The 23,261-nt window shown below is 39.9% G+C and overlaps 1 protein-coding gene across 7 annotated transcripts in view; it reads left to right on the top strand.

The window, feature by feature from the left end:
- ECPAS (Ecm29 proteasome adaptor and scaffold) overlaps window positions 1-23,261 on the top strand; it is a 98,784-nt gene that overhangs the window by 55,024 nt on the left and 20,499 nt on the right. For all 7 annotated transcript variants that reach the window (XM_038553093.1, XM_038553098.1, XM_038553099.1 and 4 more), the window contains 16 exons: window positions 1,170-1,250; window positions 2,484-2,709; window positions 3,154-3,245; window positions 5,061-5,195; window positions 5,936-6,098; window positions 6,546-6,718; window positions 8,078-8,179; window positions 12,230-12,353; window positions 13,002-13,147; window positions 13,566-13,620; window positions 14,720-14,834; window positions 15,536-15,604; window positions 18,567-18,684; window positions 19,156-19,323; window positions 21,986-22,065; window positions 22,670-22,775. In XM_038553093.1, coding sequence (XP_038409021.1) covers window positions 1,170-1,250; window positions 2,484-2,709; window positions 3,154-3,245; window positions 5,061-5,195; window positions 5,936-6,098; window positions 6,546-6,718; window positions 8,078-8,179; window positions 12,230-12,353; window positions 13,002-13,147; window positions 13,566-13,620; window positions 14,720-14,834; window positions 15,536-15,604; window positions 18,567-18,684; window positions 19,156-19,323; window positions 21,986-22,065; window positions 22,670-22,775 — 1,953 coding nt within the window. The remainder of the gene's footprint in view (window positions 1-1,169; window positions 1,251-2,483; window positions 2,710-3,153; window positions 3,246-5,060; window positions 5,196-5,935; window positions 6,099-6,545; window positions 6,719-8,077; window positions 8,180-12,229; window positions 12,354-13,001; window positions 13,148-13,565; window positions 13,621-14,719; window positions 14,835-15,535; window positions 15,605-18,566; window positions 18,685-19,155; window positions 19,324-21,985; window positions 22,066-22,669; window positions 22,776-23,261) is intronic.

Here is a 23,261-nt window from a genome sequence, read left to right as displayed (position 1 = left end):
TGCTGAAAAATGCCTGCTTTTTTTTTTAAAAACACATATTTTTAAGGATATTGTTTAGAACCTGTAAGTTTAAGGATGCTTGAGGGAACAGTTTAGATTTTTTCCATTGTGATCACAAGAAACATCACATCTGCTATTTTGAAGCCTCCTGTGTCTGTGCAGTTCTCTCTGCTGGCAGGTCAGACAGACTGCCCTGACCCCCCAGTCCTGATCCTGTCCCACTTTTTTTTTTTTTTTTTCCTGTCCCACTTTTTATGTCAGTGTTTTTTTGAGTATGCTGGTGGTCCTAGCTTTTCATTTAGATAGGCATCTTGAGGGAGTTGGAGGTCAGGACTAAGTAGCTGTGGTTTTTTTCTCTGAGGCATAGTCATGTTCGTGGTCAGAAGATGCTTTTGTGCTCCTGTTTTCCTTTTGCCTCTGTTGTAATGAAGATAACTGGCATGCAGTGGCCTGAGGTGACTGTGTTAGTAGTAGATGCCTAGAGCAGGCTTATTTATTTTTAAGATTTGTTTATTTATTGGAGAGAGAGAGAGAGAGAGTGCAAAGGTGTATGTGTGCCCAGGGCGAGGGGGCAGTGGGAGAGGGAGAGAGAATCTCAAGTGGACTTCCTCTGAGTGTAGAATGTGACTCAGGGCTCAGTCTCATGTCCATGAGATCATGACCTGAGTTGAAACCAAGAGTCGGATTCTTGGTTCAACTGACTCTCAACCCCCTGAGCCACCCAGGTTTATTCTTTTTTTTTTTTTTTTTTTAAGATTTTATTTATTTGAGAAGTAGTGACAGAAATAGCAAGAGAGACCATGAACGGGGAGGGGAGGGAGAAGCAGGTTCCCCAGTGAGTAGGGAGCCCAGTGCAGGGCTCCATCCTAGGACTCTGGGATCATGACCTGAGCTGAAAGTAGATGCCAAACCAACTGAGCCACTCAGATATCCCTTATTTTTTTTAAACAAGCCAGTAAAAACAGGAAGGGGAAAAGGCACCACACCTGTCATTTAGGGTTTGAGCGACATATGCAATCAGTATGATTGGTGGAAAAATATTTTGATTAGAAAAAAAAAAACAGTAGCAAATAGTAATATCGTTAGAAATGCAGTTATTTTTGAATTGAGGAAGGGCACACATGCTCTTTGTTTTAGTAATGTGTTTATTTTCGGCTTATTTTTATTAGGCTTCTCATCGAATGAAAACTCCAGCTAAGTACATGACTGGGACCACTGTCCTTCCATTTAACCCAGCAGCCTTCGGAGAGGTAGGACTTGGACCTATTCCTGTTTTGCTCTCTAAACATTGTAAAAGATATTGTTACATCCAAAGAGATGTGTGAATTTTTTTTGTGTTCTCAGTAAACCCATATTGTGATGTCATTGTCCTTCACCAGATCGTTTATTAGAAAAACAGTCGTTGGTAACAGCTATTATTTTAATTTGTAGTGAAGTCTGTAAATGTATTTGTCTCAGTGAGATTCTCTTTGTGGAAGAACTGGGTGCTCCGCATTGATTACTATTGTGATTTTATAGCAAATTAGATTTGAATTTTTTTTTTAAGTTTTTATTTATTTATTCATGAGAGACAGAGAGAGAGTTAGGCAGAGACACAGGCAGAGGGAGAAGCAGGCTCCATGCAGGGAGCCTGACACGGGGCTTGATCACGGGACTCCAGGATCATGCTGAAGGCTGGCGCTAAACCCGCTGAGCCACCCAGAGGTCCCCCTTTTTTTAGATTTAAAGCCAATGCTATGTTGAAGTTGTTTGGATTATCTGTTGTTTAGGTGGTTGACTTGTACTACTTAAATGACAAGAGGTAATCTTGTTCAGAGTGAGTAAGAGTACCTGCAATGGAATTACTACCTATTTTAACTGTCAAGAAAGAGCTTCAAGAGGACTGCTTGGTAGCCAGTTTATATCAGAGGTTTTTATGGTGTTGTCTCGACTCTTCTTTAGATGATTTGAATCCATTTTCTTAAATCCTTATGTTGGTGGATATTAAATACGACTGGAATTTCACAGGAACAGATGATTGGCTCCAAGATTCTGTGTGTGTGCCTGTATGCGAGTGCAGGGGTGGGAGGCAGAGGGAGAGAGTCTTCAGCAGACTACCTCCCTGAACATGGAGCCCGATGCCTGGCTCCATCTCGTGGCCCTGAGATCACAACTTGATCTGAAATGAGTTGGAGGCTGAATAGGCTGAGCCACCCAGGCGTCCCTGTAATTGTTTAGACTTTAAAAGTTGAGTTTGCATTTTAACTCCATTAAACTCCACTAAAAACACTCTGGATTTATAAAAGCTTGTTATGTAAATCGTGCTCCATTATGGTAATTTCAGTTAACATCCTGAGTCATATTTTCCAGCTTTTGTGAGAATTTGTTGAATAGCTTTATGAGGGAGGACGGGGGAATGAAAATGGGAGACCGTCACGTTGAAGAGCACCCTCCCACACTGATTTCTTGAGGAGCTTGTCTGGTATTCTTCCTTCTACTTTCAGATAGTCCTGTACTTGCGCATGTGCCTAGCGCACAGTGCAGGAGTGGTGCCCACCTCCCAGAGTTTGGCTGACATGCAAGACCACGCCCCAGCCATTGGTCGCTACATACGGACTTTGATGTCAGGCAGCCAGGTGACATCCTCATCATCCTCTTCCAAGAGTGGAGAAACCAACCCTGTTCAGATCTACATTGGCCTGCTTCAGCAGCTTCTGGCAGGTGTTGGAGGTAGGAGGTCCTGCTGCTGAGGACAGATCTTAAAGCACTTAAGCAAAAATCTAATTTTAAACTCAGCTAAGAGTTTATAGCAAAATTATTGTCTACCTTCACTACTGTAACTGAACGTTACATTTAATACTTTAACCTTTGTTTCTTTTCTAAACTTATTTGCTTCATCCTTGATAGACTCTATTACTCTTCTTGGAAAGAAATGCTAACAATAGAGAATGTTTTACTTTGGAAATGGGTGGGAAGAACAGGGCATCTTTTTATAGATACTGAGTCTGTAAATTTGCTGTATTGGATCACATACTACATTTAAGTTGGTTTTTGTTTTGTGGAACTGGGGAATGCCTCATAAAGCAGTTTTCTTATACTTTAAAGGAATTTAGTGAGCTCTGTGTTTATCACTTGTTGTGAAGCAAAAATGGTTGTGAATTCTTTCTTACTTAGGTTTGCCAGTCATGTACTGTCTATTGGAAGCTGTCTCTGTGTATCCAGAAAAACTGGCTGCTAAATTTGTAGACAAAACAGAATGGATAAAGGTACATCCTGTGCATGTATATTTCTCTTTGATTCTGTGTATTTTACTTTAGTCTTATAATTTGTTTCTCTACTAGTGTTCCTATGACCTTTCCTGCCTTTAGGTCATCTTGAAAACTCTTCTCAAATACTTCCTGGAAACATGTAGGTCAGTGTATCTCAGTGATCCATCTACATGACAGGGAGAGATGCACTGAGAATCACATAAGGGAAAAATATATATATATTCTGTTTTAAGAGTTATAAAAATAGGTTTGTGTAAAAAAAATATGTAAACTGTCACCCACCTATCCAAATCTCCCAACTTCCTACCCCTTCCTCTCTCACTTGACAAACATGTAAGTCATCACTTATTTATAGATGGTGTACTTTCTAGAGTTTATTTATGCATATACACACAAACTAAAATAAGCATTTTTCAATTTTTCTTCCTTCTTTTACATGAAAGTGCATAGTTTTCAGTTTTATTTATTTTTTCAAGTTTATTATTTCAAGTTTTTTAAAAAAATTCTAGTTGGTTAACATATAGTTGTAATTTTATTATTTTAATGTTTCAAGTTTTAATTTAGCTTCTCACACTGTTTTGTACCTTCTTTCACTTAATATGAGAATGTGGAGGTATTTTATAGAACTATAGAAAGAACATCCTCTTTTACAACTTCATTTTTTCCATTGTATTAATATGCCGTAATTTATTCTAGAACCTTAGTGATGGTCATTTAGGGTGCCTTCACTCTGCTGCAATGAACAATCTATCATTTTGAATATAAGGAGGTATATTTTTTAGATGGATTCCCCAGAAGTGGAATTGAGGACATAGACTTTTGCAATTTTGATAGATAGTACACATCCTCCAGTACCAATTTACACTCCCACCAGCCACATAGGAGAGTGTTCTTGTCTCGTGGTCACACCAAAAGCATTGCCAGGTTTAGCAAATAAAAATACAAGGTTCTCAGTTAAATTTGAATTTCACATAAACAATGAAAAATTTTTTAGTACCAACATAGCTCATACAGTTTCATATACCTCTTGGGCTGTATAAAGCAGTTCTTTTTGGAAAATGGAACTTGAATTATGGTAAAATGTACAGATTATCTCTTAGTGTGAAAGCATAAATGTAATATATCCAGAGGTGTGAGTTTTGTGCTTTTCTGGAATATCTAGTCTCATGAAATTGCTTCTGGTTTCAAAAGGATTTTTTATTCCTTATGAGTATTTGCTGAGTGTAAAATGATCTGAGAGTTTTTGACTTTTGATCATGTAGATCAGGGGTCATCAAACCATGGTCCCTGTACTGAATTTGCCTTGCCTCCTGTTTTTGTAGGGCCTGCAAGCTAAGAATGGTTTTCACGTTTTTTAAATGGTTGAAAAAAAAAGCAAAAGATGAATAACGTTATCTGACAAAAGAATGATAGTTCCAATAAAGTTTATTGGAACACAGATAACTCCCTTTATTTCTGGATTGTCTGTGGCTGCTTTTGCACTACAGTGGCAGAATGGAGTTGTTGCAGCAGAGACTGTGTGGCCTACAAAGCCTGGTTGGCCGTTTACAGAAAACACTTATTAACCTCTGTTTTAGTCATCTGTATTAATTCTGTCCTGTGTTTTGTGTTTTTGATGAAAATGCATAGAAGCTTTTGGCGTATAATTCAGCTTTTATTTTATTTTGAAATCGCTTATTGTGCTCCTTTTTCACAGATAATCAATAGATTGAACAATACAGTGTATCATTTATTCTTTTAATTTTAAATGTCAGATGTCAGTAGGAAGATGATTGTAGATCACGTGTATATTTGTTTCTCTACACCACTCAGAGTCTGATGAATAGCAGTAAAGAAGAGATGCGTGAACTGGCAGCCTTGTTTTATTCTGTGGTGGTATCTACAGTGTCGGGAAATGAGCTGAAGTCAATGATAGAACAGCTTATAAAGACCACAAAAGACAATCATGTATGTTACCAGTTTTGTCTTCATTCTTTTTTATGGGAGATGGTAGAGCTTTCCCAAAAAGCATCTGATACGTGTTCTCATTTCTAAAAGGAGCTTCTATGATTGTGAAGAATAAGTGAGATTGATAGTACATGGATTCGTTCAGTCCAGTAAACAAATTTGAGTGCCTTGTATCTGACAGGCACTATGGCGGATGCTAGGAGTACAGCAGGGAGCACATACCCAGTACTCCCAGGTGCTGAAATCCTAGTTCCTTCCTCCTTCCCCATTTCCTGCCACCTATCATCGTGCCTGTTCTGTCAGGAAACCCGTGCTTTCAAGTATTCAAACTTCCTCTTTGTGTTTCGAGGTTTTAACAATTAGAAATCGTATCTGCTCATTGTATTTCACTGGCAGTGGGGAGAAATTATGCTTGAAAATTATGGTAGTGTAGTTACATAAGTGCTCCAAGCTAGAAGAAAGCATGGGTGCTACCGGGAGCACGCAGAAGAGTCACTTCACCCAGACATGGAGTGGGTGTCGGGTAGGGGATGACTGGAAGCGAATCAAGACTCTACTTGCCTTCTCGGAATTCTTGAGTGTTAGAAACTCCAGGTTTGTTAACATTCAGTAGAACCTCAAATGATCGTTTTGTTCTCTGGCCTTACGTTTTATTGGCGAGATGGCTGTAATAAACATAGTTATTTCAGTGCATTCTTGCATATGTGAGAGAGTGACAGCTATCTTGTGGTTAAATTCAGAGCCCAGAGATACAGCATGGATCCTTGCTTGCATTGGGATTCACGGTAGGAAGATACTTGGCCAAAAAGAAAATGAGAATGGCAGAGCAACAAGACCTGGAGACAGATGCCGATTTCCTGCCGGAACAAGAGGCGCTCATTCAGAATGCCACGGAAACGATAGGTATGTCATGTGTCACGTGCTCATGCTGACTTGGATGCCATAGTTTCTGAGTTAGGTTAAAATTTATTACAGCGTTTCAGTTTCTTTTGACAGCATTGCACTTTAAAGGCACAAGTCTTTGCAGAAAACCTTGCTTGATGGTGGATGTGTGTTTTTAATAACAGTGGAAGTACTCTAGTTTTTCTGTACGTTTTTTTCCTGTGTGTTCTGGTACAGCAGATGATCGCATTATGGGAAAAAACATAAACGTTTACAAGAGGACAGTGCCGTATGCCTTGTTTCCATGTTTTATTACTGAGTGAATGTTAACAAATTATCAACTAGAAGGAAATGTAGACTTTGATTTCATTTTACCACCTTGAAACCAGTCTGGAGTTCCTTGCCCTTAGCCCTGGGCCCCAAGAGCAATAGTGTATTCCTCTCAGTTTTGTCTCACTGTGCTCACAGGCTCGTTTTTGGACAGTACGTCGCCCCTCCTGGCAATTGCTGCCTGTACAGCCCTGGGTGAAATCGGCAGAAACGGCCCCCTCCCGATCCCCAGTGAGGGATCTGGCTTCACCAAATTGCATCTTGTAGAAAGTTTACTGAATAGAATACCTTCCAGTAAAGAAACAAATAAGGTAAGTCTCTCTTCTTTCCCCTTTCTTTCTGAAATTCTTGCGCTTCATAGATACATAAATGAACAAATACACAGTCGTAATGAGGACACATGACAGTGCAGCTGGAAGAAGGACTTAAGGTAAAAAAAGACTGAGAGAGTCTAGGCGACTATTTAGTTTTGAGTTAGGGGTGATTTTTTTTTTTTTTTTTTTTTAGATTTATTTATTTATTCACGAGAGACACAGAGAGAGGGAGGCTGAGACACAGGCAGAGGGAGAAGCAGGCTCCTTGCCGGGAGCCCGATATGGGACTCAATCCCAGATCCCGGAATCACACCCAGACCCAAAGGCAGATGTTCAACTGCTGAGCCACCCAGGTGTCCCAAGTTAGGGGTGATTTGTACGACTTCTGCACATGCAGCATTTGGGCCAGTGGCTCCAGTTTAGGCCCACAGCGTTAGGATTTGGTAAGGAACTAGCTGCATGAGGTAATTAATTCTTCTTTCATGCGAAAAATGGATAGTAAAGTGTTAAATAGTTTTTACCACTTTTGTAGTTTTAGACCAAATCTAAATCTTAACCTCTGATAGTGAATTTGGTTTTAAGAAGTCTGGGCGTTAGTAAGCTGTGTGAGTAATACCTGAGAAGGACATTTATCAGTTTTTAGTTTCCAGTAAACATTTTTGTAAACTAAGACATATTTGTGATCAGAGTACCTCAGTGTTGAATTATAACATGATTTAATGAGCAGATAAGTCAGTTTACTGTAAGGTTAATAAACACATAATCTTATTTTTGATCTAGCAAATATTTAAAATTTCCAAAGAATATCACACTGTAGTTTTTGTTAGCTATTATTAATTAATTAGTGATTACCAACCATTGTTGAGTACTTGCAATGTGTCAGGTGTATGCTAGATGCTTCCCATACATTTATTGAATTCTCCAGGACTAGTGAAGTAGGTACAGTTGTCATCTCTGTTTTCCTGGAGGAGGAAACACAGTCACAGAGAGGTGGAGAAAATTGCCTAAGGTCATATACCTTTAAAGGCTGCTAACATGGTTAAGGTGTGATTTGATCTTAGGTCCTGTCCTCTGGCCCAGAATCTATATTTATAAATAGTTTGAAGGGTAATAAACCTCGTTAAAGGCTTTCTTCTTTCTTCTTTTGCAACCACGGATCTTTAGTGAACTCAGTTTTATGTCTTTTTACCTCTAATGTCTTAGAGATGTAATTCTGTAAAATTAGATCCTTTAAAAAAAACTTGCATGCATAAGTGCTTTAGACAGACTGCCCTCCCTGTCATCTCATTTTGGAAACACTGTTCTGGGATAAAACTGTTACATACTTTGTTTAAAAAAAAATTACTGGTTTTCTAGATGAAAGAACGAGCAATCCAAACATTGGGATATTTTCCAGTTGGGGATGGAGATTTTCCTCACCAGAAACTCCTCTTGCAAGGTCTGATGGATTCTGTGGAGGTATTTATATTGCTATCTGATTATTAGTTATTCAAATAAAAGATATTTTTTAGCTGGATTTTTGGATGCTGTGAGATTTTATTTTATATTTTATTTTTAAAAGATATTTTCATCTATTTGAGGGAAGAAGAGAGCAGGAGTGGGGGTGGGCAGGAGAAAGAGAGAGAAGCAGACTCCTCACTGAGCAGGGAGCCTGATGGAGAACTTGATCCCAGGACCCTGAGATCACAACCTGAGCCAAAGGCAGACGCTTAACCGCTTAACCAACCCAGGCGCCCCTTCTGCTGTGAGATTTTAAATTAAGCCTTTATGCATTTATTCACCAAGTACTTACTGAGTACCAGCCTTGGGCTTATACCACTTTGGTGGGCAGAGCATTGACTAAATCATGTATGTGGGAAAGTCCTTGCCTTTTAGTTTTTGAGTAAAACCCAGTGCAATATAGGTAGAAGTGGAGACTCACCTCGTCAGCTAAGTGTGGGAAGTGGGTGCTGGTATTCCAGTTGTTCTTGAGTCAGGTGGCCAAGCTTCTGTCATCTGGATAATTTTTATAGTAGTTGGGAAGACCTACAAGCAGGCAATTGCTAGCTCTGTGTCATAAGTCTTAACATGACCTGATGTAGCCCCTCATCTAGGCTTGATTCTCATTACTTGCTCACATTTTTGTACACCAGCCTCTTTGTCCTTCTTTGCTTTGAGATTTTGAAAGATGAATACTTCATTTTTGGGGTTGCTATTGATCCCTTTGAACTAGAGTAGACTCTTTAGATATTGAACTCTCATGATTCTCCATACTTTTTCTTCACAGCATTTGTCACAGTTTCTAATTGCCCACTAGACTGAAGGCAAAGTCTGTTTTGATCTTTACTATGAAGCAAGTGCCTTGCAGTGTGATTGGTAGTAGGAAGACCTTAGTAAATGTGGGAAGAATAACTGAAGGAAAAGACATTTGCATGTAAGGGAGTAGGCTCACAGAGGAGGGTGTGAGTGCTGCTGTCTGGGAGGCTTGGTATACAGGTTTTTGGGGGCAGGGTTGCTACTGGGCCTGCAAGGATGGGCAGGAGGCAGGAAGCAGGTTGGGCTTGAGAACTAAGGCCTCTGAGTGACAGAGCCAGTGTTAGGATCCAGGTCTTAAGGATCCTAATCTAGTATTTTTAATGTGAATTAAAAAAAATTTTTTATTATCATTTTTTTAATGTGAATTTTTAAAAGAATGAACTTTACCCACATAAGGTTCTCCCCGGTGTCATTGACATCGTAACCACTTGGAGAAAAGCTTAAGGTGTCTTCTTTTCTTTTATTTTCTTTTCTATTTTATTTTATTTATTTATGATAGTCACACATAGAGAGAGAGAGGCAGAGACACAGGCAGAGGGAGAAGCAGGCTCCATGCACCGGGAGCCCGACGTGGGATTCGATCCCGGGTCTCCAGGATCGCGCCCTGGGCCAAAGGCAGGCGCCAAACCTCTGCATCACCCAGGGATCCCTCTTTCTTTCTTTCTTAGAAAGAGAGTGCATGTGTGTGCACGCAATGAGGGAGAGACAGAGAGAGAGGGAAAAAGAGAATATTAAGCAGGCTCCATGCTCAGCAGTCTCTCTCTCGTCTCTAAAAAAATTAATGAATGAATGAATGAGTAGTTTGTCTGTATTGTTAAGTTGCTGTTGAAGCTGTTTTTTAAGAGTTTGGAAGTACAGAGATCCATGAAGACCTAGAAACATGATGGAGAGATTAAAGGATAAAAATGGGATAAAGGAATCAGAAGCAAAATGTATTCACAGTAATCTAGGACAAATTATCATGGAAAATTTCAAATATTCACAAAAGTAGACATAATAGTAATATAATCCCTCAGTTACCTGTTTTTATTTCATCTGTTGATCCTTTATTTTTGGAATATTTGAAGCAAAGTCTAGGTATCATATCATTCAGAAATGGAGTTTTGTTTTTGTTTATAATGCCAGTTATGTTATTAGTAACAATGGGAAACTTTTGAAAATAGGCACATTGATTGAGTCCTTAGTATAGGATCCTCTATGTAGACATACCTTTTCTCTGCTTAGAGTTGCCAAAGAAGCTTTTGACCAGGGAAACTGTAGTACTGAAGAAGCCCTGAAATTCTATTTCCTCAGAGTAGGAAGCATCTGGTATCAGCATGTGACACCTCATCGAGATGAGAACATTTGGTTGATTGAGCTTAGGAATGGCTGGCTACACCATGGTCGGTGCTTGGTAGATTCTCCCAGAGGTCACTCTTCCCATGCTCCTCGTGGGGACTCTCTGATCTTCAGTCTCTTCTTACTCCCCATATTCTTGGTGGTTTTCCAGTTTATAGTAAACAGAGAACAAGGCCAAAGGGAACTAAAACCGGTCCAAGTCCAGTGTGAGTCAGTGAGTGAGGGGGTGGAAAGGGGTGAAAAGTGTTTGTGTATTCGAGGGAGGAGTGTCTTTCTGTCGTATGAGTGAGTGCGGAGGTAGTGTGTGGGGGGGAGGGAGGGGGAGGGAGGGAGGATGGGAGAGAGGGAGGAGAGGAGAGGAGGAGAGGAGAGGAGGCGAGAGGAGAGGAGGGAGGAGAGGAGGGAGAGGGAGGGCGGGAGGGAGGGAGGGAGGGGGAGGGGGGAGGGGGGCGTGGGGAGGGAGGGAGGGGGGAGTGGCGGGAGGGGGGAGTGAGGGCGTGCGTGGGAGAGGGGTGCTGGGGGGAAGCGGCGCTAGCAAGAGAGATAGAGGGAGAGGGGGAGTTCATCTTTCTTCTTCTTCTCGTTGTCTTTATCTTTCTTGTCTTGTCTGTCGTTCTTTCTTTCATTTCTCTCTCTCTCTCTTTCTTGCTTTCTTTGCGTTCTGTTCTTTTCTTTCTTTCTTTCTTTCTTTCTTTCTTTCTTTCTTTCTTTTTCTTTTTAGAAGATTTATGTATTTAAGAGAGCTCATGAATTGGGTGGGAACAGCAGATTCCTCGCTGAGCAGGGAGCCCAACCTGGGGCTGCATCCCAGAACCCTGGGTCATGACCTGAGCTGAAGGCAGATGTTTGACTGACTGAGCCACCCAGGCACCCCAATGTGTCAAAATTTCTAAACCAAATTAAAAAAATTGAGGGACGCCTGGATGGCACCAATTCTTGATTTTGGCTCAGGTCATGATCTCAGGGTTGTGAGATTGAGATCCCGTGTCAGGCTCTGTGCTGGGTGTGGAGCCTGCTTAAGATTCTCTTTCTCCTTCTGCCTCTTTCCTCCCCTGCTTGCTGGCTTTCTATCTTTAAAAAAAATTATTAAAAATTTGATAATATACTATATAGTATATATACTATATTCTGTACTATATAGAATTTTCTTAATGTTTGATTTTTGAAACAATTTCAAACTTACAGTGCAGTTGTGAGAATAATCCGAGCTCCTGTTCTTGTTTGGATTATTAACTTGTATTGAAGCTATCTAGCTCTCCATTTATCTCTGTACTTCTACACTCTTTAATCCAGAGATGCCAGATTTTACCATTTTACCATATTCTCTCTCTTTTTGAAACCAGTGGAGAGTAACTTGCAGACACTGTGTAATTTCACAGTGCACAGAGGAGGTGGTAATAAGTCATAGTGGCTGCTGTTTACTGTGCTGTGACTGCACACCTCATGTCCGCTAGGAGCTTTATGTAGAAGCTTTACCTCATTTCCTTCTTATGGCCTGACGAGGTGGGCCGTAGTGTCATGCTTTCCTTACAGAGTTGAGGCTATTTAATTAAGTGTATGTAGCTGGTGAGAGATTAGAATTTGCCCTGAGATCTGTGTGGCTTCCCAGTCCATGACTTGTTCCTCCAGAGATTAAAAATCCCTGCTCCGTGGTTCTCTGCTGAGGGTGAAGAGGGCAACATGGGGTGGGAAGAAGATTCTTATTTCCACCCCTCGCCTGCCCTCTGAGCCACCACCTTAGGGGAAAACAATCTAGACAAGAGTCAAAAAACACAGCATGTTGACAGACAAGATCTAAAACAGCTTTTTTTGTGGAAATGGCTGTTTTTGGGAAATGTTCTCTTCAATTCATGGCTTCTGTTTCCGTTGTTGCAGGCCAAGCAGATAGAACTGCAGTTCACTATTGGCGAAGCCATTACCAGCGCTGCAATAGGAACCAGCTCCGTGGCTGCCCGGGATGCCTGGCTGGTGACTGAAGAAGAATATACGCCCCCTGCTGGTACCACATGCTCAGCTAATCCTTTCATAATCCTCAAGTAGCCCTTTCCGATCTTGGTACCACATTTGAAGCAAAAAACAAAATTTATGTGTTCCATTTTAACTCTTTTTCTGATATTTGTACATGCCTTATCAGTTTGGTTCAGCCAAGAGAAATAGTTGGTTCAAGGAGAGTGAACATAGCATAATGAATGAGAACCTTTTTTTTTTTTTTTTAGTTCTTTGGAAGCAAGGAGGGAGTTCTAGGTATTATCTTCAAACTTGTACTCTTTTCTGGAGGACTGGTATCAGAAGTCAAGGCAGAGTTGCATTTCCACGTTATGTGTCCCTCAGTCCTTTATCACATAGTGAAGCCTTGGGATGTTCTGCTCGTGCTCCTCATACCTCTGCACTGCAGGTGCACTGGTTCTTAGGACCCCACGGGTGAGGGAGTGTGTGGCTTCGGGCCCCTTGTTAGAGATCCTGGGATTTCACAGGTCTTGTGGTTTTGAAATGGATGATTATCCGTCCTTCAGCAACATAAACACTGTAGTCATTTAGATTTGAATATGATCTCCATTGTTGTATTGAATAAATATAGAGGAAAATTTAATATTTCAGGATATTTTAGTCATTTAATTGCTGCTTATCATTCTTTTCTTCCTGCCAGGAGCCAAAGTGAATGATGTGGTCCCCTGGGTGTTGGATGTGATTTTAAATAAACATATCATCAGCCCCAACCCACATGTGAGGCAAGCGGCCTGCATCTGGCTCCTTTCCCTTGTGAGGAAGCTAAGTACCCATAAAGAAGTGAAGGTAAGCCATGCTAGAAATGTGCTCAGCACTGCTGGAAATCAGTTTTGAAATATTATAATGAAAAGGTGGTAGGAAGGAAAGTGTTTGAAGGTGAGGGCCAGTGCTGGTAGTGAAGGCCATTAACCAGTAACAGATATTTTGGAAGAAGCTGTGCATGAAGGAAGGTAGCCTGATGTATATTGACTGGAAGATGATTCGAATCTTGAAGGCATAAAGTCAGGTGGTCAGGATGGAGGCTGAGAGTGTGCATTAGACGATCTGTAAACTTACAGCCTTGAGGTAGTTTGGCTGCCTTCAGAGACAGCACAAGAGGGTTTGTGGCTGCCTCGGGTCCGAAGAATCTAATGAGGTGTGTGTGCCCTCCCTTATCTTCTAGGAGGTAGAGTTTGTGTTCTAAATGCCTGTTTTCTTGTTTCAGTCTCACCTGAAAGAAATTCAGAGTGCATTTGTTTCCATTTTGTCGGAAAATGATGGTAAGTTATTGGTAAATATTTGATTTCCAAACTTCATTAAGCTTGTATTTTTAAGTTTTGAAAAATCTAGATTAAGGAACAAAAAAGAAGGGCACAGGAAAGTAGATTCTTTTTGATTGATTTGATTAATTAGATCATGTTCTTCAATTTTACATTTAAAAATGGAACCAAGGCTGTCTTTAACATCAGTACTTCTAAGTAATAGCCTTTTTCTATTTCTGGTTTCTTTTCTCTATGTGACATAAGCCCGGAGAGAGCAAATGTGTTAGACATTTAAATGGTAGCTTTGTTTTATAAATTGTTTTAAACATACGGTTTTGTATTGACTTTTTATTTAAAAAAAAATGGGATGTGGTTATTTTGGAATCCCATGAGGCTGCTGTACTTTTCATGTGTGTGATTGGCAGTGTATGGATCCTCTGTCACTTGCACTGCACACTGAGGCCCAGCAGTGTTCACTTGGTTTGTGGGTTGGATCTTTTGTGCATGTAGTTTTCTTTCTTTTTTTTTTTTTTCATGTAGTTTTCTTTTACGGGGACCTTTGGTACTGTCACCCCTGAGACGATTTAATGTTTTAACAAAATAGGCAGATTATGTTTTTTTTTTTTTTTTTAAGATTTTATTTATTCATGAGAAAGACAGAGAGAGAGGCAGAGACACAGGCAGTGGGAGAAGCAGGCTCCATGCAGGGAGCCTGATGCAGGACTTGATCCTGGGACTCCAGGATCATGCCCTGTGCTGAAGGCAGGTGGTAAACTGCTGAGCCACCCAGGTATCCCAGATTATGTTTTTTTGTCTTTACTTTGAAATCACTTTGGATTTCTTTTTTTAAAACATTTTTTAAAAAAGATTTATTAATTTATTCATGAGAGACACAGAAAGAGAGAGGCAGAGACATAGGCAGAGGAAGAAGCAGGCCCGATGTGGGACCTGATCCTGGATCCTGGGATCACACCCAGAGCCAAAGGCAGACACTCAACTGCTGAGCCACCCAAGTGTCCCCATTTTGGTTTTCTGTTACAGCTTTTAAAAAAATTTGACGATGTCCAGAAGACAGATTTTCCTTAAAGTAATACTGTTTTGTCTGACTTTTGTACAGAACTTAGCCAAGATGTTGCCTCAAAAGGCCTTGGGTTGGTATACGAACTGGGCAATGAACAAGATCAACAGGAATTGGTTTCTACACTTGTAGAGACACTTATGACTGGCAAAAGGTACAGTTGGAGTTGTACATTTCAGATTTAAACATGTACAGCAAGCTTTGCACATACTGAGCATATGCACTAGAAGAGGGAAAACATCCAAGTGATGTTCCTGTTTGTTAAGTCTTTAAATTAGAAGTCAGTGATTGTTATGCGGTGGATAGCAGTTTAATTATTCAGTGGATACTGTTTAGACAGTAAAGTAAACTAAACTACTGTTCAGAAACATGCCAGTAGGTTAAGCTTTGAAGGTTGAATGATCTTACGATAGTCAAAGCATTGGATTACAAAAATACCATAATTGCCATTAGTTAAATGAAAATGAAGACGCAGAGGGGAAGCTCACATGTCTTTCATAGTCTGATCTGTGAAGAGTATGAGAAGGGCAACGTTATAATTGGTGACTGCTTTATGTCACCAACCTTCCTTCCAGCAACCTTCCTTGCAGGGAGGATAGTTTTTAATGGGTGACCACATGTAATGCAGTTTAATTTCATGTGGAAGGTCTTTTATATCTCTTTGTTCACCCTAAAGTTAGTTCTACAGAATTCTCAGGCTGATGGGAAAGGATTTAGTTGACTTTTACATCTTACACATGGTAGATCTTGCTATGGAATTTTATTTTTATCAGTTTGTCAAAGAAATGAATCAATTAGTTGAATACTGGTATGAAAATTTTGAGGCTAATTTAAAGTCTTATTGTTTTGCTTTAGAGCTAAACATGAAGTTTCTGGAGAGACAGTGGTATTTCAAGGGGGAAGCCTTGGCAAAACACCCGATGGGTAAGTGTGCCAAATCCATTAATCAGTCATCATAAATACCTTTAGTCTGGTGAATAGAACTCTCACGACACTGATTTCCACCCGCCTGGAAAATGTTATGTGTTAGGGAAGAAGGAAACTTCTGGGGAGAAGGCTCAGATTGGGGTTCTTGGGAAATAGACTCTGAGGTGGAGGTTTGTCAGCTGGAAGCCAGCTGATGAGTGCCCCAGGCTTATCACCTGGAGGAGTGAGGAGGCAGGAGAGGGCCTGTGGCCCAATGAGGAACTGACCTGCCGCCAGCACTTAAGAAGACCCTGACCTCTGGAACTGGGCTGGGTTGGCCCTTCAGAGTTGTCCTGCTTTGAGGGGCCAGAACTTTGCGTTCCCTCATTTGCCTTTACATCTCTTTAATGACTAGCTGTTGGTGATGGGCTGCCCTGGGGGAGGACCTGACCTTGAACTGAGGGCAGTTCTGGTAGGTTCCAGCCAGCTGAGTCCTGTGGGACAATCTGGCAGCACACCTGGGCATCCACTACACCTTGTTTTTTGGGGGTGGGGTGGGGGACTCTGTTTGGTACTGTGGGGTCCACCAATTTACCATTTCAAATTAATTCCTGGAGCCTATCTCCCTCCTTTAATCAGTATTCCATTGTGGTTTTATGCTAATGCTTTTCCTCTAAAAACCCTCAGGTCAAACTGTGAAGCTGACTGGGTCTTACTGGGGCATCACAGAGCCCTGCTTTAGTGTCATCTAAAACCTCAGAAAGCAGCCATTTGTTCTGTCCTTGACTTTCTCCCATAGCTCACTGTTTCCACATCAAAAGTTATTTTTGTTCCAGTTACTCTCCCTATAGACTTTTTTTGAGTTTTCTTTTACAGAATAACTAACACAAATGATTGGCTATTTGAATAAATATTATTTGTTCAGAGGAAAGTTAACAGAACTCAAAAGGAGATCTCAAGATTGGGTGCTGCAGTCCTACAATTTGTGTGGAACCACAGCAGATCCCTGAATAGCCAAAGCTATCTTGAAAAAGAAAAGCAAAGCTGGAGGGATCACAATTCTAGACTCCAAGCTATATTACAAAGTTGTAGTAATCAACCAGTGTGGTACTGACACAAAAATAAACACATATATCAGTGGAACAGAATAGAAAATCCAGAAAGTATATGGTCAATTAATCTTTGACAAAGCAGGAAAGAATATCCAATAGGAAAAAGACAGTCTCTTCAACAAATGGTGTTAGGAAAACTGGAAAGCTACATGTAAAAGAAAAAAACTGGGCCACTTTCTTAAACCATACACAGAAATAAAGTCAAAATGGAGTAAAGACCTAAATGTGAGACCTGAAACCATAAAAATCCTGGAAGAGAGCATAGGTAGTAAGCTCCTTGACATTGGCCAAAGCAACTTCTTTCTAGATTTGTCTCCTAAGGCAAGGGAAATAAAACCAAAAATAAACTATTGGTACTACATCAAAATAAAATGTTATTGCATAGTAAAGGAAACAGCAAAACTAAAAGGCACCTGACAGAGTGGGAGAAGATATTTGCAAATAACATATCTGATCAAGGGTTAGTATCTAACATATATAAAGAATTTATCAAACTCAACACCCAAAGAACAAATAATCCAGTCAAGAGATGGGCAGAAGACATGAACAGACATTTCTCCAAAGAAGACATATAGATGGCCAACAGACATCTGAAAAGATGCTCAACATCATTCACCATCAGGGAAATGCAAATCAAAACTATAATGAGATATCATCTCACACCCATCAGAATGGCTAAAATCAACAACACAAACAACAGATGCTGGCAAGGATGTGGAGAAAAAGAACCCCTCTTATACTGTCAGTGGGAATGCAATCTCATGCAATCACTGTGAAAAACAGAATAGGGGTTCCTAAAAAAGTTAAAAATAAAACTACCCTATGATCAAGTAATCACACTATGGGTATTAACCCAAGGAATACAAAAATACTAATTCAAAGGGATACATGCACCTTTTTGTTTACAGTAGCCTTAGTTTCTATAGTCAAGATATGAAAGCAGCCCAAATGTCCATTGAGATAAGATGAATGGATAAAGAAGTAGTGATACACACACACACACACACACACACACTCAATGGAGTATTACTCAGCCATCATAAAAGTGAAATTTTGCCATTTCCAATGACATGAATGGAGGTAGAGCATAATGCTAAGTGAAATAAGTCAGAGACAAATTCTGTATAATTTCACTAACGTGGAATTTAAGTAACAAAACAAATGATCATGGGGGAAAATAGAGAAGAAAACCAAGAAACAGACCCTTAACTATAGAGAACAGATTGATGGTTACCAGAGAGGAGGCAGAGGGGGGGAAATGGGTGAAATAGGTGATGGGGATCAAGGAGGGCACTTGTGATGTGCAGAGTGTGATTTATGGAAGTGTTGAATCATGGTATTGTACACCTGAAGCTAATATAACACTGTGTTAACTAACTGGAATTAAAATAAAAACTTAAAAAACAATCAGGGTGCTGTCACTTAGAAAAGACTTAGAATTTTCTTTAAGGGAGCAACCCTGTCGGGACCCCTCTCATATCCAAGAGCTTTCTCTGTATCTTTACTAAATAAACCTCTATCCCTTTACTTAAAAAAAAAAAAAGAGAAAGAAAATAAAAGAATTTTCTTTAAGGGATCTCCTAATTCTGAGAGAAATTAATGTACAATGTAATGAATTACTGAGCTGCTTCCCAGATGGTGAGGGTTCCATCTTCATGAGAATCACAGAGGCCTCTGGATCATTTACTTGGCATTGTCCATAATTGAACTAGGTGACTTTTTATATTCCTCTCAACCTCATTCTTTTCCTCTGTGGTGATAAGATTGCAAACATAATTTTAAAATGTTCTGGTAATATTGATGATGTAACTTTGACTAGGTTGGGGGCAAAGAAATAATAATTGTATGCTTTTTTGTTTGTTTCCAAGCCAAGGCCTCTCTACTTACAAGGAGCTCTGTTCTCTGGCAAGTGATCTTAGTCAGCCAGATCTGGTATATAAATTTATGAATTTAGCCAACCATCATGCAATGTGGAACTCTAGGAAGGTAAGTTGGATGGTTTTTATTTTTTATTTTTTTTAAAGATTTTACTTATTTATTCATGAGAGACTCAGAAAGAGAGGCAGAGACACAGGCAGAGGGAGAAGCAGGCTCCACGCAGGGAGCCCGACGTGGGACTCGATCCCTGGTCTCCAGGATCATGCCCTGGGCCAAAGGCAGGCCCTAAACCGCCAAGCCACCCAGAGATCCCGGTTTTTATTTTTTACTTCTGAAATCAAGCCTGCTGCTTTGGCAGAGAGTGGCAACTAACTGATAACGCAGTGTGTTTTCAGAAGCCTGGGATTAGAGAGAGCCAGACTCAAATCAAACTATATGGTAAAGCTGGGACACCTAATATATCAGATTCTATTCAGGGACAAGTTTGGGAGAGAGAACTTTGTGATCTTCATATATTTAATATGTTAACATTTTAACACAGTAGATGTATCTGAGTCACTTATCTTCTTACCTTTTTAGGGTGCTGCTTTTGGTTTTAATGTGATTGCCACCAGAGCTGGAGAACAGCTGGCTCCTTTTCTGCCTCAGCTAGTTCCTCGTCTTTATCGTTATCAGTTTGATCCTAACCTGGGGATTCGACAGGCCATGACAAGTATTTGGAATGCATTGGTCACTGACAAATCAACGGTGAGTATCTGTGAACCCTTGTCCAAAATTACACATGGGATTTAAACCCAGTGCTCATCGTCCTTTTTACTTTGTATACTTACTTGTTTAAACAAACAAGCTTGCTTTCATTCTTTGCTTTCTCCCTTCTTTTAAGATGTCAAAGATGCTTGTGGCAACATTTATTAAAATCTCAAAAATAGAAATAATCTAAATGTCCGTGGGATGGCTGGCTAAGGAAGTGGCAGTGTATTCACACAATTGGAACACTGAGTCGATAGGTTACCATCAAGACCGTGGAGACCAGGTTATAGTTCTGCCTTCAAGGAGATCACTTTGTTGAGACAGTCAAGGAAACAGGCAATTACCATATGTGGTTTTCTCTTATCTGGCTGCTTCTCATACTTGATTCCACTTTGAGGTATTAGGATTTCTCAGGGCTTGCCTCTGAGTACCTTTTACTGTCTCAGTGTTATCTTTTGAGCTCATCCATTCCAGTGGGTATAAATGTCATCTTAATTGTGATGGTTCCATTCTTATGCTTTTGGCTCAGACATGACTTTTGTTCCTAACTTGCACACCCACCTGCCTGCTTGATATCTTCCCTTGGGTGTTGTTTCACAATGCCTTAGACTTAATTAGACTTAACATGTCCAGGACAGGACTTAAAAAAAAAAACAGCCTTTCCCTTCTCTTCTCAGCGTTTGTCCATTTACCCATGCCAGGAAACTTGGTGTCATCTTGAATTTTGTTTGTTGTGTCCCTACTTTCCATTGAATCTAGTAGCAAATTCTGTTGATTCTGTTTCCAGAATATCTCTTGAACCTACTCGCTTCTTTCTGTAATTCTTTCCTGGTGAACAGTGTGTCATCTTTCTCTTCTCTTTGCCTTACTTCATTTAATCAGTAGTAAGAGTGATTTAAAAAAAAAAAAAATTGGGGATCCCTGGGTGGCGCAGCGGTTTGGCGCCTGCCTTTGGCCCAGGGCGCGATCCTGGAGACCCGGGATCGAATCCCACATCGGGCTCCCGGTGCATGGAGCCTGCTTCTCCCTCTGCCTGTGTCTCTGTGCCTCTCTCTCTCTCTGTGACTATCATAAATAAATAAAAATTAAAAAAAAAAAAATAAAAAAAATAAAAAAAAAATTGGATTGTGCCATTTTGGGTTAAAATCCTTTAGTGGCTTCATAGTTCACTTTAAGTAAATTGATCCTTACCTTATCTTTGCAGTCTCTCCATAATGTGGCCTTTTCCACTTCTTCAGTTTGGTGTCAGGTTGAGTGTGCTCCTGTTCTGGTGATAGGCATTTGAGAATTGAGCTTTGAAGGCTCTAGGAGGAGAGTATTTGGTACCACTGGGTCAGTCAAGATCTAATAGGCCAGTTGGCTTTACAGATTGAGTCCAGTGCACAGGCCGACGCTCTCGAGATGTATCATCTCCTTATGAGTGAAAGGTGATAGATGAGATCAGTCTGTCTCACTAGAGAGATGAGATGGTATGGATGAGATCACTATTGTTAAATCTTAGGTGGGTTATTTACTTTCCTGTCTTGGTTTTCTTCCATATAAGTGAAGATCACAAAACTTTTCCTACTTACAAGAGTAAAAGTGGAAAAGCCTTAAGTTTTTTTTTTTTTTTTTTTTTTAAGATTTTATTTATTTATAAGAGAGAGAGTGAGAAGTCACAAGCAGGCATAGTAAGGGGTAAGGAGAGGGAGGGAAGCAGACTCCCTGTTGAGTGCAGAGCCGGATGAGGCTCGATCCCAAGACCCTGAGATCATGACCAGAGCCAAAGTCAGATGCTTAACCAACTTAATCACCCAGGCGCCCCAAGATCAGTGTAAAAACTGAGCCTACCATAAGGTATTTGTTGTTACCAAATTGTTAAATGTGTATTCAAACGAAACAGGCTTTTAAAAGATTCAATCCTCTTTCATTCTGAACAGTCGTAATACTTCTTGATGTGCCAGACACTGCATGTTACCAGGGATGTGAAGATAAGTGAAATGCTATCCCTGTCCTTGGTTGAGGTCTCAGTGTGATGGAGCAGAGTGGTTATGTACATTCTGATATGACATGCTTAAGAAGGTGCTGTGGGAACACAGGGGAGAGTAGGCCAGTCTTCTCTGCAGAGGTGATGGCTGATTTGAATCTTGAAGGACAAGTAGGAATTAGCCAGGCAAGCAAGAGATGGAAGGGGATTATAGGGAGAGGTAGTATATATGAAGGCATAAAGGCGAGAACGTACATAATAACTTTGGAGCTAGATCAATCACAACGGGTTTTTTTTATCTATGTTGGGTGGTTGGATTTTATTCTCATGTACTGAGGAAGACAAGAGAATACAGTTTGCATTTTAGAATGATCTTTTTGGCAGCTGTCAGCAAGCAGAGTGTGAAGAGACTTGTGGGCTAAGATGTCTAGAGATGCTTAGTCTATTACCTACAGAGACATGGTCAGTAAAGTTGAGAGATTAATAACTTGACTGCTGATACATTTTAAAAAAAAATTATTTATTTATTTGAGAGAGCAAAAGAGCACACAAGTGAGGGGAGTGGCAAAGGGAGAAGCAGGCTCCCCGTGGTCCTGAGGTTATGACCTGAGCTGAAGACAGACACCTAACCAACTGAGCCACCCAGGCACCCCCAAATCTCACATTTTAAATGTTATCCTTTTCTTTCATTAGGTGGATAAATATTTGAAGGAAATTCTTCAAGATTTGGTTAAGAACCTTACCAGCAATATGTGGCGAGTTCGAGAATCCAGGTACTGTTTTTGGAAATACAAGACTAATCAAATGCAACTGGTTTTTTTTTTTTTTTTTCAAGTTTCCAAGCTTTATACTTTATGCAAAAGAAATAAATTAGCGTTACTAAAAAATATATTTTTAGTTGGGTTAGACAGTTATCTTTAAGATTCTAAAAAAAAAAAACAACTCTAGGCAGTGGTTAATGTAAATTGTCTTAATTTATATGACATAAAAGATCACTTGTTAAGTTAGTAGACATCAAGATAGATACTGTCATGACTTTGTAGGGTATCATTTTTTTCTATATTTATATGTAGTTTTTTCATTGCCTGTTACATACTTGTCAGTGTGCTATGTGGGGGTACACCAGTAAATAAAAAATGATGTATTCTCTGAGAGGCCGTGTTAGAGCTGTGGGTCACAGACATTTGATGAGTGTAAATGCTATATACCTGTGGTGCATTTAAGGCACCAAGGAGAAAATGGGCGTTGCTCTCCAGGAGTGAGGTGCCAAGAACTGGAAATGTAGGCAGAATCCATATTCTTATTTGGTGTGAATATTTCATAGAAGATTGAGCTTTCTTGATCATAAACTTGAAAATCAAATTGTTTATTTTTCAGCTGTTTAGCACTGAATGATTTATTGAGAGGAAGACCCCTAGATGACATCATTGATAAACTTCCAGAAATTTGGGAAACTCTTTTTCGGGTACAAGATGATATCAAGGTATTATAGACATAAGTCTGCCTTCATTCATAGAATAACTTTAACTGGGATTGTTGAAATATGTATGTGAGGTGTTTCAAAATTCACTCTCTAGACAATTTTAAGAGACTACAGTTTTTTCCTAAAGTTTCATTCTTGATGTGTTCGTGAGGTTGGGTATCCTTAGATCTAAACTGAATTCACTTTTTCTTAAAGGTCGCTACAGCCTTTCTTTCACTAGCGATTTCATGATGCTATTGATTAGGACAGATAACAGTTTGGAAATGATCCAGACAACTTCTGTCTGATGAGTTTTATGAATTGGATCAGTTATTCCCAAATAATGGGACCAAGTCTTTTGATTTTTTTTTTCCCTGGGCAATCTAAATTTTAGATATTTTGATATCTCACCATCAGAATTAGGCACTTTAATTTTACTTTTTTTTTCTTTATTAGAAAGTTTTAAAAGTCTTTTGGAATCCTCACAGAGATATTTATATATTTACA

Source organism: Canis lupus, chromosome 11 (assembly GCF_011100685.1).
Source record: "Canis lupus familiaris isolate Mischka breed German Shepherd chromosome 11, alternate assembly UU_Cfam_GSD_1.0, whole genome shotgun sequence".
NCBI lineage: Eukaryota > Metazoa > Chordata > Mammalia > Carnivora > Canidae > Canis > Canis lupus.
The sequence above is the reverse complement of the archived record's forward strand: the minus strand, read 5'-3'. Positions and strand labels throughout refer to the sequence as shown.